The 12,637-nt window shown below is 48.1% G+C and overlaps 1 protein-coding gene across 1 annotated transcript in view; it reads left to right on the top strand.

Annotated features, from left to right (window-relative positions):
* Positions 1 to 12,420, top strand: part of FA2H (fatty acid 2-hydroxylase) — a 58,115-nt gene extending 45,695 nt beyond the window's left edge. Inside the window, exons 4-7 of the mRNA XM_081923198.1 lie at positions 622 to 728; positions 3,517 to 3,689; positions 7,012 to 7,264; positions 8,165 to 12,420. Of these exons, the coding sequence (XP_081779324.1) occupies positions 622 to 728; positions 3,517 to 3,689; positions 7,012 to 7,264; positions 8,165 to 8,244 (613 nt within the window). The 3' untranslated portion in view covers positions 8,245 to 12,420. The remainder of the gene's footprint in view (positions 1 to 621; positions 729 to 3,516; positions 3,690 to 7,011; positions 7,265 to 8,164) is intronic.
* The last annotated feature ends 217 nt before the right edge of the window (positions 12,421 to 12,637 follow it).

The raw sequence follows: 12,637 nt of genomic DNA, 5'->3' as shown, positions 1-12,637 counted from the left end.
TCTTAAAATTCACTCATTCTCATATTCTTTTCAACTAGCTTAATGGTGCCGTGATATTTTCAATCTCGCATCCTTCTTAGCACTCATACAATTTGCAATGTTTTTGTAAATAATCCTTAAATTTCTTCCAATCCTCTTCCACTGCTTCCTCTCCCAGATCTCGGATTCTGCCGGTCATTTCTGCTAGTTCCATATAGTCCATCAGTTGCATCTGCCATTCTGCCATTCTTCTTATCTTTAAAAGACATCTGAAGGCAGCCCTGTTTAGGGAAGTTTTTAATATTTAATGCTGTATTGTTTTTAACACTCAATTGGAAGCCGCCCAGAGTGGCTGTGGAAACTCAGCCAGATGGGTGGGATATAAATATATTATTATTATTATTATTATTATTATTATTATTATTATTATTACCCACTGATGGCTACTGCTTTCTCTCTCTCTCTTTTTGGGGTGGGACAATTGGTTGTGGGGCCTGCAGCTGGGAGAGAGACACCTGCCTCCTCCCTCTCACCAGCTTAGATTTTCCCAGAATTTGCAGGGCTTCCCAAAGGCTCTTCTTCGCCCTCCAGGAGACAGCTGATGTTATGAACCTAAACCAGTTTCCCCCCTCTTCCTTCCAGGTACACAGTCTGTGCCGTCTGGCTTCCGCTGGTGCTTTATCTCAGCTGGCATAGCTACACGTCGCTTGCGAAGGGAGAAACCTGGCTGTTTTCTACCTTCACAACAGGTGCCTATGCTCAATCCATCAGCCTCTTTAAACAAGCTTCTCAGGACACTACAAAGCTCTGAGTGGGGAGAGGCAGGTCTGCACCTGGGCAATGGGGCATTAGGAAAAGGGGCATCTTTCAACTGGTGGGGCCAGTTTGCGTTTGTGTCAGCTGAGGAGCAATCCTGCCTGAGAGCCCTGTGCCCTGAGCCCGACCCGTCTGTTTTCCATGGAGAGAAAAGGCAGGATGAAGCCTTATTCTTGGCGGGCCAGCAAGACAGTGCATCTGGACAACTGTGTAATGGGGGAAATGGAGGCGAGGCCTTCTGGTCGTTGGGAATGGAGAGAAGATAAGTGTATACCCCTTTCATGGGCTGCACACATGCTTCAGCCTTTGAAGCACTTTGTTTTGGGGTTTTTGGAAAGCCCTTTTGTGGGGATCACTGCAGGGGCCCATATTTGCACTCAGTGCAGGCACCATGAGCAGCTGCTAAATCTTTGCCATATGTACGCATGGAGGGGTGCCCTCTGTGCCTGGTGCACATTAGTTTCTTTCTGTTGGATCAATCCAGGATTGATCCAACACTTTCCCCTTTCAGTGCTCCCAGCACACACATCCTGAAAGTTTATTGCCGTACCAATAGCACAGGCTGCCAGTGGCGTAGCGTGGGGGATGCAGGGGGGGGCCCGGCCGCACCGGGCGCAACATCTGGGGGGGACGCTCGCACTCGCAGCTCTCTCGAGTGCTAAAATCCACGGGTTAGTGGGCGCAAATTACTTGCCTTGCCCCGGGTGCTGACAACCCACGCTACGCCACTGCAGGCTGCACAGGCTGAGCTAGTTAAAGTGTACTCAGGCTTTGCTCCAAGGAGGCAACTTTGACTACATTCCTCCTTGTGGCTGGGTGGTGAGCCACAAGGAGGTGAGCCGCAAGGAGCCACTCTGGGGTCTGTCTAACTAGTGCCTACTTAATGGTCCTGAGTCAGCCATGTCTATTAATTTCAGCTTGTCTGCTCCTGAGTATGAGTTACATTGGGTGCAACCTTCTGTATGTGTCCCGAGGCTTCCTTTTCTTGCACCGTGCAGGGAACTTCGTGACCACATGTACCTTTTCTTTTCCCAAGGCGCTCTTGAATATGCTCAGGCGCTGCCGCACATGGCTAATTACTGACTATGTGATTTAATGCAAGATACCCAGAGCATAGTGTGCTCGGAGTCTCCCTGCTATGACAGCAGGCAAGCGGGGGAACATCACACAAATTGATTTATTCCACAAGGATTGCAACACAGTGGTACCTCTGGTTATGTACTTAATTCGTTCCGGAGGTCCGTTATTAAGCTGAAGCTGTTCTTAAGCTGAAGCACCACTTTAGCTAATGGGGCCTCCTGCTGCCGCTGCCGCATGATTTCTGTTCACATCCTGAAGCAAAATTCTTAACCTGAGGTACTATTCCTGGGTTAGCAGAGTCTGTAACCTGAAGCGTATGTAACCTGAAGCGTCTGTAACCCGAGGTACCACTGTACAGTGATTGTATCAGAAGCCGTACCTCATGCCGCCACCTCAAAATATCGGCGGTTTAAGGAGCGCAGCCTCCAGGCAGGTTTCAGCAACAATAATCAGGAGTCAGGAATGGAGAAAGCAGCTATTGTCTCGAGTAGCTCCCTCTGCCTCCACGCCACCCACAGTGGGCCCTGCACAGAGAAGGGCTTGTGCTGAGCCAGAAGCCTGAATCTCACTCAGTCAGACTCCGGCTTGCAGCACCTGCAGTCTGAGGCGCATGGCCTGCCCCCTTGTTCTCCACTGGCTGGCTGTCTTTTTCCCTCAGGGGTGCCATTCTGTGCCAGCCTAGGCTCCTCCTTGGGGAGCGGGGGAGCTTTCTGTTTTCTGCTCCTATCACACCCAGCCAATAATAATGCCAGCAGGCTGGCACAGTGTTAAAACAGCATTCGGGACAGATAAAAGAAAGTACCTCTCCACGCGGCGCATAGGTAGATTATGGAACTCGCTCCCACATGAGGACAGTGGTGGCCACAAAAGAAGACTAGACAAATTCACAGGGGAGGAGAGGGCTGCCAATGGCTACTAGCCATGATGACTCTGCTCTCCCCCCACGGTCGGAGGCAGTGATGCTTCTGAATACCAGTCACAGGAAGGGAGAGGGCTCTTGTGCTTGAATGCTGCTTGCTGGTTTCCCACTGGGGCATCTGCTTAGCCCGTGGGAGAACAGGATGCTGGACTAGATAGGCCATTGGTCTGATCCAGCAGGCTCTTCTTCAATTTTTACATTCTTATTCCCACCTGGATCCCCTGGGGTCTGGTGAGTGGGGTGTTCCCACCCTCAGATTTTTCTCAGAGGGAAAGGTTGGGTGAAAGGATGAGGTCTGTATCTCCCAAAGCTCTTGGAACATGCTGAGGATGTTACCAATTTGTATAACTAGGTTTCTTTTTGGGGGGGGGGATCTTTGCCCTCTTTCTGATTTGACTTGGATCATCATGCAATGTGGCCAATAAGATTCAGCTACCTGATGACATTCGAAGCCAGCTCAGAATGAGGGGTTGCTCTCTATCTTCACTCTAGCAACTTTGGATGGGTAGAGGGAACAGTGCACCCACTAGAGAGGGTGGCATCCCCAGCGCACAGAAAAATCGAAATGACAACCCCTGGGCTGGCCAGTGTTGGAAACTAGCTGCTGGGCTGAATGGGGCTGTGTTGGGTGCTGTGTTGATGTCCTTAGAGCAAGTCCTCCTCAAGGAATGAGGAGGTCCAGACTGTAGGGCTTGCTGACCTCTCGTCTTCCTGCTGTGTAGCATATTCCATCCATGTTCAGAAGACCTGGTTCCCGTTGCTCTTCATTGTGGGGATGTGCATGTGGTCCTTAGTCGAATATATCATCCATCGCTTCATCTTTCACATGAGTCCGCCGGCCAACAACTACTACCTGATCACACTGCATTTCCTGCTCCATGGTCAGCATCATAAGGTAAATGGGCCACCACACGATCTAGTAGCCTCTTGGGGAGAACTTTCCCAAAACTGATTTGGACTGCAACTCCCATCAGCCTTGGCCAGGATAACCGTGTTCCCTTGGCCAGCATGACCATTGTGGAGCCTTTCTGACAGGGGCTGATGGGAGATGTAGTCAGAAACAGCCAGAGGGCACCAGGTTGGGTGAAAGCTACCCTAGATGGATGAGGGTCCCTTTACAAGGTCATATTTTTGGAATGCAAATGCCATGAGGCAGCAGCTGGAAAAAAAGAAGGCTGTCACTCGGAGCAACAGCTTTCCTGAGCACTGAAACTACCTTGTGTGGGAAGGAACTCCAGACTGAATTCAGCTACCCCATGCGAATGGATGTGGTCTATTTCACAAGGCGAGCCCTTGTCTCTTTCCACGGTATGCGTGGGGAAACCTCTGGGCCAAGGGCTGCAGGAGGCCTGCTAGCATTGTGAATTTGGCACACAAGAGATTTAGCTTTTTTTGAGAACAATCAGAAGTCTATTTTAGGTCTCTTTTTGTTTTAATTTTCTTGTATTTTTACTTTTCTTTTGTATGGGATGGGGTATAAATTGTAATATAGTACACTGATGTATAAATATGTGAAATGTTTAATGAAGACATTAAAATAATAATTATTTTTTTAAAAAAAGAATGAAATTTGGCACACAAAGGGGTTTCTCTGCTCCCCCTGGCATGCCCACCTGAAGTGACATCGCATGTGGGGGCAGGTAACTCTTGTGTCTGTAAAGGAACTATTAGAGCAGAACTTGCCTCTGGTCCCTGGTGCCAATTGGGAACTTCCAATAGGTGGAGCAGATCCCCAACGGATCAGCATCAGATTCAGAGCCAAATGCAAGATCCGCTTTGGGCAAGAATCTTCTGTTGCGACCCTGGCTTAAATTAAAGCCATGGCTGCAAAGAAGAAATCAGGAGCACACTCAGAGCAATCTCCTGGTCCTTCTTTTGAAGTCAATCCACTTCTAGAACTGGCCTGTTGGCCAGATGCAGTTCCTAAGCGGGCCATAGCTTAGTGGCAGAGGATGTGCTTTACATGCAAAAGGTCCCATCCTCAATCCTTGGCATCACCAGGTAGGGCTGGGGGGAAAGCTCTGTCTGAACCCCTGGAGAGCTTCTGCCAGTCAGTGTAGAGACAAAACCAATGGTCCAACTCTGTATAAGGAAGTTTCTTAGTTGAGGTTAAGGTAGAACTGAGTGGTGTGTGCAAAAGCTCCCAGTTTCAATTCTTGGGATCTTCAGGTCAGGCAAAGAAAGATTACCACTGTACAGAAGGTTGGTGATTTTAGCCCGGGATGGCTGTGGACAGGATTCCTGCAATGCAGGGGCTTGGACTAGATGGCCCTTGGTGTCCCTTCCAACACTACAATTCTGTGTTCCTGTGATTCTTTTTAATGTATTTATGTCGCCCGTTCCTCCCCAGCTGGTATTCCAGGAGGCTTACAACATTTATAAACAAGGTTATAAAATAAAAAGCGATGAAAACAAACTTAAGCAAAAAAGAATAATTGAAGTACATTTAGAACAAACAGTTAAAATCCAGTTTGCCCTGACAACTGCATCACCTGCACCTTAGTTTCCAAAGGTGTGCCAGAACAGGAAGGTTGCCTGCTGGGAGGGTAACAAAGAGGGAGCCGCTCCAACTTCTCTTGGAAGGGAATTCCAAGAAAAGTCTCTCTCTCCCTCTTTACACCACCAATTGTGCCTCCAGCGTGGATGGGACTGAGAGAAGGGGCTCACATGGGGATCTTAGCACCCAGGCAGGATCATAGCAGCAGATACAATATTACAGGTGGCCTGGGCCAAAGCCAGAATGATCCCCTTTGAAACCTTAGGGATCTGCTCCCAGCCTGTATAGAAAATACTGGGCTTTTGGGGCCAACAGCCTGACTCTGCATAAGGCAGCTTTCTTATGTTTCTCTCTGGGAGGCAGCAGAAGAAAAATGGTGGGAGCAGCATTCGAGGAATGCGCACAGGCTAGCACTTGAGCATGCATTGTGTGGGTTGGCGCACTTTAAGCCCCCAGGAAATAAGTATGTTTTCCTGCGTTAAAGCAGGGAGTGTTTTCAGTAACACCTCTCCCCTTCCACCCACAACTACCCAAAGTGGCTGCATTTGGATGTCATGATAAACTTTAGTTTATCATGGGAACCATCTGCAGCCCCTGTTCTCTCCTTGACTGGCATACCTGTGCAGAGGTGTCCAGAAGCTTCTGTTGTGATTAAGCACTGCTTGCCATTTTGCCTGAACCCGACAAACTTAAGGTTTGTCTGAAACGGTGGTTTGTTTGAAACACGCTAACTCCAACACATTAGCTATGAAGCTGGCTTCTTTGAACAAACCATAGTTAGGATTCACCACAGTTTAGGGTTCAGGTGTAATGCTAAACTGCCATGGACTGGCTGGATGCAGAGGAGTGCTGGGAGGAGGGAATCCCCAAAGGAACTCCTAAGGGTAGAAGGTTCAGAGCCAGGGAACTGGTGGTGGGATGACAATGAGTGGTCAGAGAGAGAAGAGGAAGCAGACTGAGAAGGGAGGTGTCGGAAGCTGAAGAGGCAACAGGGTTTTGTGAGCAGGATGAGGCTGGGGTAGAAAGCAGTCCAGAATCCAAGGCAGGAGAGGAGGGCGGCCAGCAGATAGAGATGAGGCAAGCTGCTGAAGAATCCAGGGAGTCTCCTATCCTGTTGAGACCATCTCCCCTCCCCCTGAACAGACAGAAAAATGTAGAGGACAGAGCAAGGAGAAGCAAGACAACAGAGCCTTAGGCTGCTGGGGAAGGAAGCAGGGGAGAAGTCTTAGAGAGCGGTGGGAAGGCAGGGACCTTCAGTCCTCACAACTTCTTCAGTGGGGCAAGTCCTACTGGGAAGACTTTCTGTGAATGCTAGGCCTGCACTGTTTTGGGTTTTTTGAATAAAGAGTAAATTTCATGGACATTGGTGTCTTTTATTGCTGACCTACTCCTGACTCCAGCTTCTGACATAAACTTCAGGTAATCAAAGACATAAGGAAAAGCTTCAGAAGGTGTGGCTTGTTTCCATTAAACCTAGGAATGAGGGACATGAGGCCCTCCAGATGTTGCTGGACTGCAGATCCCATCAGCCGCAAACTGACATGGCCAGTGGTTGTGATAAACTGCGGTTTACAGTGTCAGCCAAGTCCAGCCATTGGAACTCATTTCTGCTCTTCTGCATCATGAGTATTTTGACTCCAAACCACGGGATGTCCCTCAGCATCAACGGTTTCAGTTAAACTACTAGTAACTAATTCTGCTCCTTGCGATTCTCTTTCAGTCTCCATTTGATGGATCTCGCCTGGTCTTTCCACCTGCGCCATCATCCCTGGTCATTGCCTTTTTCTACGTTCTTGCCAGAGTTGTATTTCCTGAAGCATTTGGGACCTCCCTCTTCGTCGGGGGGCTCTTCGGCTACGTTGTCTATGACATGATGCACTATTACTTGCATTATGGGTCACCAAAGAAAGGCAGCTACTTGTATGAGATGAAAGCGTACCATGTGAAGCACCATTTTGAACACCAGAACGCAGGTAATGGAGGGGGGATTTTGCCTCCTGAACAGTGTTGTTGGACTACAGCTCCCATCATCCCTAACCACTGGCCTTGCCTGCTACTAGCCACAATAGTTCTACCTCCACTGTTGGAGACAGTAAATACTTCCGAATACCAGCTGCTGGAAACTGCAAGAGGGGAGAGGGCTCTTGGGCTCAGGTACCACTTGCTGGTTTCCCTTTGGGGAATCTGGTTGGCCACTGTGAAAACAAAATGGTGGACTAGATGGGGCACTGGCCTGATCTGGCAGATCACTTCTTGCGAATCCAACAATATTTGGGGGGCCACAAGTTCCCCATCCTGGTCTGAATAGTTTTGGGCTAGTGTTAAGAACAAGCAGGTACTGTTTTTAAAAAAATGAATCCATAAAATAAAAACAAAATGGAGGGGACTTTTGCTCCCTTCCTGCTGATCTCTCAGGGTTGCTAAATGCCAAAACTAGCTGATGGAGCCTCCAGGTGGCCACTATTTTGTGGGAAGAATTCAAGTGCATTCTGGAACTTTAGGTTTCCACGATTAAAGTGCTCTGTCACCTGAGCACAACAAATCCACTTTAGAAAAGAAGCAGACATGGTGTGGTTTGGAATGTGTTGGGGTGAACATTGAAAAAATCTAGGATGCACAGATGATCGATAGGAAGGCTTATAAACACCACAAAATTAAATCTGGACAAATGCTCGTTTTGTCTAACTGCCCTACAATGAAACCTGAATGAATGGTTAATAAAGACCAGCATTAGTCTAACCACTGCATAAGCTTTGTGCAAGCAAATCAGGAAGACTGCTGCATAAACAGGGCAACTGGAAACTGGAAGAGCCCTGACGGAAGCCTCCAATGCCTTGACTTAACGCTACACCTCTCTGTCTTCCCTGTTTCAGGCTTTGGCATCACCAGCAAATTATGGGACCATCCGTTTCAGACGCTGATCCCAGAGGAAACCCCTGAGAAGGAAGACTAGCACCCGTTACTCTCCTGCATGGTCTTTGGCTCCTGTTTTGCTTTCCTCTTGCAAGCCTCGGATGCCGCCCCCTGGGACTCTGCAGAGCTTGGAAGCCTGGGACCTGAGGAGAGAGGGGACTGTCCTTCTGCTGTGCTGCTTCTTTGTAACATGGTTCTGCTGTGCAGGTGACCTTCTGGGAGGAGCCCTGCAAAGACTAATGGAGAGGGAAGACCAAGGTGGTGTTGCTGAGTGTCTTAGGCAGGATGCAGTGGCAAGGGGCAAACTCTGCCCAGCTCAGCACCTTGAGATCAAAGTAGAACTCTGGTTTTAGACACGTGTAAGAATTTCATTGTTGAGCACATGCCACAGCTGACTTGGAGGACTGGTATCCTGTGATGTGTTGAGCGGTAGGCAAACTGCTCTGGCTCTTAGTATTCCTGATATCTAGCATGGTGTTTGGGTGGTGGGTGCAGGATTGCATAATGGTGCAACCCTGTTGGCATCCTTTCTGTGTAGACAATGGGCAGTGGTCTTAGTCCAGCTTGTTGCATGCCACCTACTTGGCTGACCTCTCCAGGGGAATCACTAGGGGGAAAGACTGCTGATTTCCCACAAGCTGGCACCAGGTGTGCACAATGGCCGCCCCTTTTACGCTCAGTGTGATTCTGATCTCTTTAGAGCAGAGCCCTGTGGGTTCTGGATTTGCTATGCAAGTGGCTGGATACAAGCCACCCAAGCTAGAAGTTATTTAAGAGGTCATCAAGTGTATCTCCCTGTCCAAAGACGGAGGATCTGGCACCAAAGAGTCCCTGACTGGTCCCTATTCCATTACTAATGCAACTTCTCATCCCAGAATTTGGGGGTGAAGTGAGATTGTAGTACATAGCCTGATTTGGAGCTGCTTGAGTTTGGGGACTGACTTGGATTCAGACTGAAGCTGGTAGGCAGAGGTGGGATTTTAAAGCAAAACCAGGCAAGCAAAAAAAAAAAAAACAGAAACAAGGGCGAGCCCCTTTCAGAAAAATGACAGATAAATTGCCACAGATTGCATATTGCAGAAATTCATTTATGCAAAACACAGTCCTGCTTGAGTCAAATGCAAAAAGCCAACATCTGTCCAAAAAGACGCAGGAATCCTCAGAAAATCATACTGGGTCAACTGACTTCGGCTTTGCTTTGTATACACTACAGTATTCACAATCTGATTAATCTGCAAAACCACACTGGGCTGTCAATGAGCTGTATTCTGAACCCACTGATGTGCCTTACTTCTCCTCCTTTAATGGGATGGCAGCCTTCACTTGATGTGCCATGTACCTTAACCGTGACATTTGAGAAACTGTCAGTGATCCATAACTGTTATACACGAAGTGCAATAAAATCAAATACTTGGTCCAGTGTAGGGATAATTGCAGGCAATAATTACAGAAACGAAGAGCAACATTGTTTTTTGTATAACTCTACAGTATGTCATTTTTGCAACATTAACTGGCCTGCTGTTTATTGTAAAAGGGGAGGTGGTTTTCCCCAGAGGCAGTGATGAAGAATTTGTTCATCCTTTGTTCATTGGCCACCCTTTGGGAAGAAGACTTACTGTAGTTGGACTCTCTCCGCATCAGGCACACAATTTGCAGTCCCAGATCCACTTGTCCTTGCCAGCAGTATCCTCATCCCACCTTCTCAGACCTATAAGGGCACTTTAGGAAGATGCTGGTTTGTGGTTGGGTTTGAACTACAATTGAAGCGGATTTGGCACTTTTGCACAACAAACCTCCAAATTTTGTGCAACAAACCTCCCCAAAAATGGGGGGGTTTTGTGGGGGGGTTTTTGCAATAAGGAAAGTAACAGAATACAATACTGAATGTGGGTAAACATTCCTTGATGAAAAGTTGTACAACCTCCCTGCAAACAAATCAGGATAAATGCATAATAAGCAGGTGGTCTGGAAGGTGGCCTAAGATGTGATGCCCTCCAGGAATGTTCCCCGAAGGTCCAACTTGCCATGCAGCAGGCTAGCCCTGGTCTAATCCTGTTCGTTATGTTTTTCTATGCAAGGGGAAGCTGCTGTAAGCATCTTGGACTATGCTTTGGTGTTGTGGCCTCCTGTTCCCTTGCCGTTTTTGCCAGTGACTCCAGGAGCCAGAAGGTTGTGACCTCCAGTCACAGGATTGGGGTGGGATGGTTAAGTCAAGAGAGCAGAGTTGGCAGGGTTCTTCTGGGAGACACCCTCCAGGACTAGGATGCTCTCCTGCACCTGATTCCAAGACCCTTCTTCTGCTGGAAGGTGAGCGGGCAGAGTGCTGTCCCTCTACAAATAGTCTAACTGCACAGTAATTCAGGGAGGTCACTGTTGGTATCTTCTGGCTCCTCTGGAAGAGGCATTGTCTCCTGGTCTCTCCCCCTTTGGCCTTTGAGGGCTTATCCACACTTACTGTTCCTGCATGCCTTCCAGGCATAGTCTGCAGTTTAAAGCTCTGTGTGCGATTGCTCTTTTTGTTGGTTTGTCGCTCTGGAGCTTTCTCCATGAAAACCTGCTCTTTAGCACTGAATCGGAGCAAACAACAGTCTGCGGGGAAAACAAATTCTTGTTTGTTGCACTTCAGCTTTGAAGAGCAGTTTTTGCTGGGGAAGCTCTGGGAGGGGGGAGAGAGAAAGGAGTGCTCAGACATGGAGCTTTAAAGTGTGGACCTCTGCCTGAAAAAAGTGGGGCAAAAGGTGAGCATGGATGAACCTTGAGTCATCATTTTGCTCTCCCTCTCTCCCCTGCCAGAGCACAACAAAATTGTGTCAAATGTGGTCCTTCATGCTGATAAAGAGGGAGGGCGATGGCAGCCACTTGCTAGATGATGTGCCAAATTGTGGTCCCTTCTTCTCTTCCTCTTTTTACCTCTGGTGCTGCTTTCATGTGTTCAATGGCCTTGTGAGGTTCTGTAGTGTCTACACACAACACGAGGCAGGAGAGGCTCCTTCCCCTTGCTTGTTCCACTGGGAAGATTATGGGGCTATAATCAGAGGGAGAACATTGCACAGATAGGGGGCTACTGCAGGACAAAGTTTTGCTCTCTCCCTGACTGCCACTGTCCGGAGCGTCCTTGGAAAGGAGGACACAGAGAAGGACTTTAGACTTATGATGTCAGGTTCTGGACAAGTTCATATGGGGGAAGGTGGTCCTTTAGGTATCCTGAGCCATATTAGGCCTCTAGATCCCCAACTCTCCGGTGAGATTCCACCATAAGAGGGCGAACTCCAAACCCAGCAGCATCTGTTAGGCCATGATGGTTTTTCCAAGGCAACGCGCAGCTGTCCTTACAAGGACTCTGCAGATTACACCCCTACCTCCTTCCAGGCAATGTTCACATTCCAAGTGCTTACTGTGCACTTTTTGGGTTTCAAGGGCGAGGTGTTCTTAATCTGTGTTTATCCAAAGCACATTACGCATCCAGATCTAAGATACTTCTGTTCAATGTGTTGTTTGTCAAACCGGCTTCATAGCAGTTGGAGTCCACAAACCGTTGTTAATTTGTCTCTAGCCAAGGTGCAAACACTTTTGTATAGGGCAAAGACATCAAAGGAATCAAAGCTGTGCTGATGTGAACATCTGGAGGGTGGTAAAGCTGCTTAATGCACTGGGAATGGGGAAAGAACCTCACTACATTACAAGCCGGTAATATGAACACACCCTGGGTCTGTGGTGATCTCTCTCTCTCTCTCTTTCTCTCTCTCTTACTGGGCCCCAGTCTTGAGTAATTAGATTGTGGAAGACTTCAGGTTCTGGGGTCACCACCTGCTTCCCCTCTCCAGCCCACAATCACAAATACAAGTGAGCTTCTCCACCACTGTTTCATCTCCTCCCAAACCTGTGTTTGGTCAGGTCAATTTTAACGGTGTGTCAGCTTTTCTATGCTACCCTGCCCTTTTGCCTGAAAGAATTTATGCAAACCTCGACTAACCTGGAGTTTTGGCCTTCCAGTAAAGGCAATTGCAAAGAGATGCCCACTGGGTTGTGGATTATGTCACTGTTTTTGGTTATACCCAACCTCCTGATTTCTCTTTGCCCTCCCTCCATGTTTGCCGCAGGATTTTTTTTTAAAAAAATAAATAAATAAGGATGAAGTTATCTAAAATTGTAGACGTAAGAACACTGTACATAGATATGATGTATATGTTGAAAAAATTAAACCATTTGAAGTGTTGACGTGTGTGGCGGCAACATGATTGAGACATTTGCTTCTGGAAGAGGGGAGGTGGGGGAAGGCGCAGCAGAGCAATTGTGGCTGCCGTGTTGTGGGTCTGTTGTAGCTTTTGGAAGCAGAATCACCTAGAAGAGAGCCTTGCAGCAGCTTGCCATGAGGCTGTCGCAGTGGCCAGCTGCTGCAGTCGCCCCAAGCAAAGAGGATAGGAGGAGTGCAA

Source organism: Podarcis melisellensis (assembly GCF_964234715.1).
Source record: "Podarcis melisellensis genome assembly, chromosome: 8".
Taxonomy (NCBI): Eukaryota; Metazoa; Chordata; class Lepidosauria; order Squamata; family Lacertidae; genus Podarcis; species Podarcis melisellensis.
The sequence above is the reverse complement of the archived record's forward strand: the minus strand, read 5'-3'. Positions and strand labels throughout refer to the sequence as shown.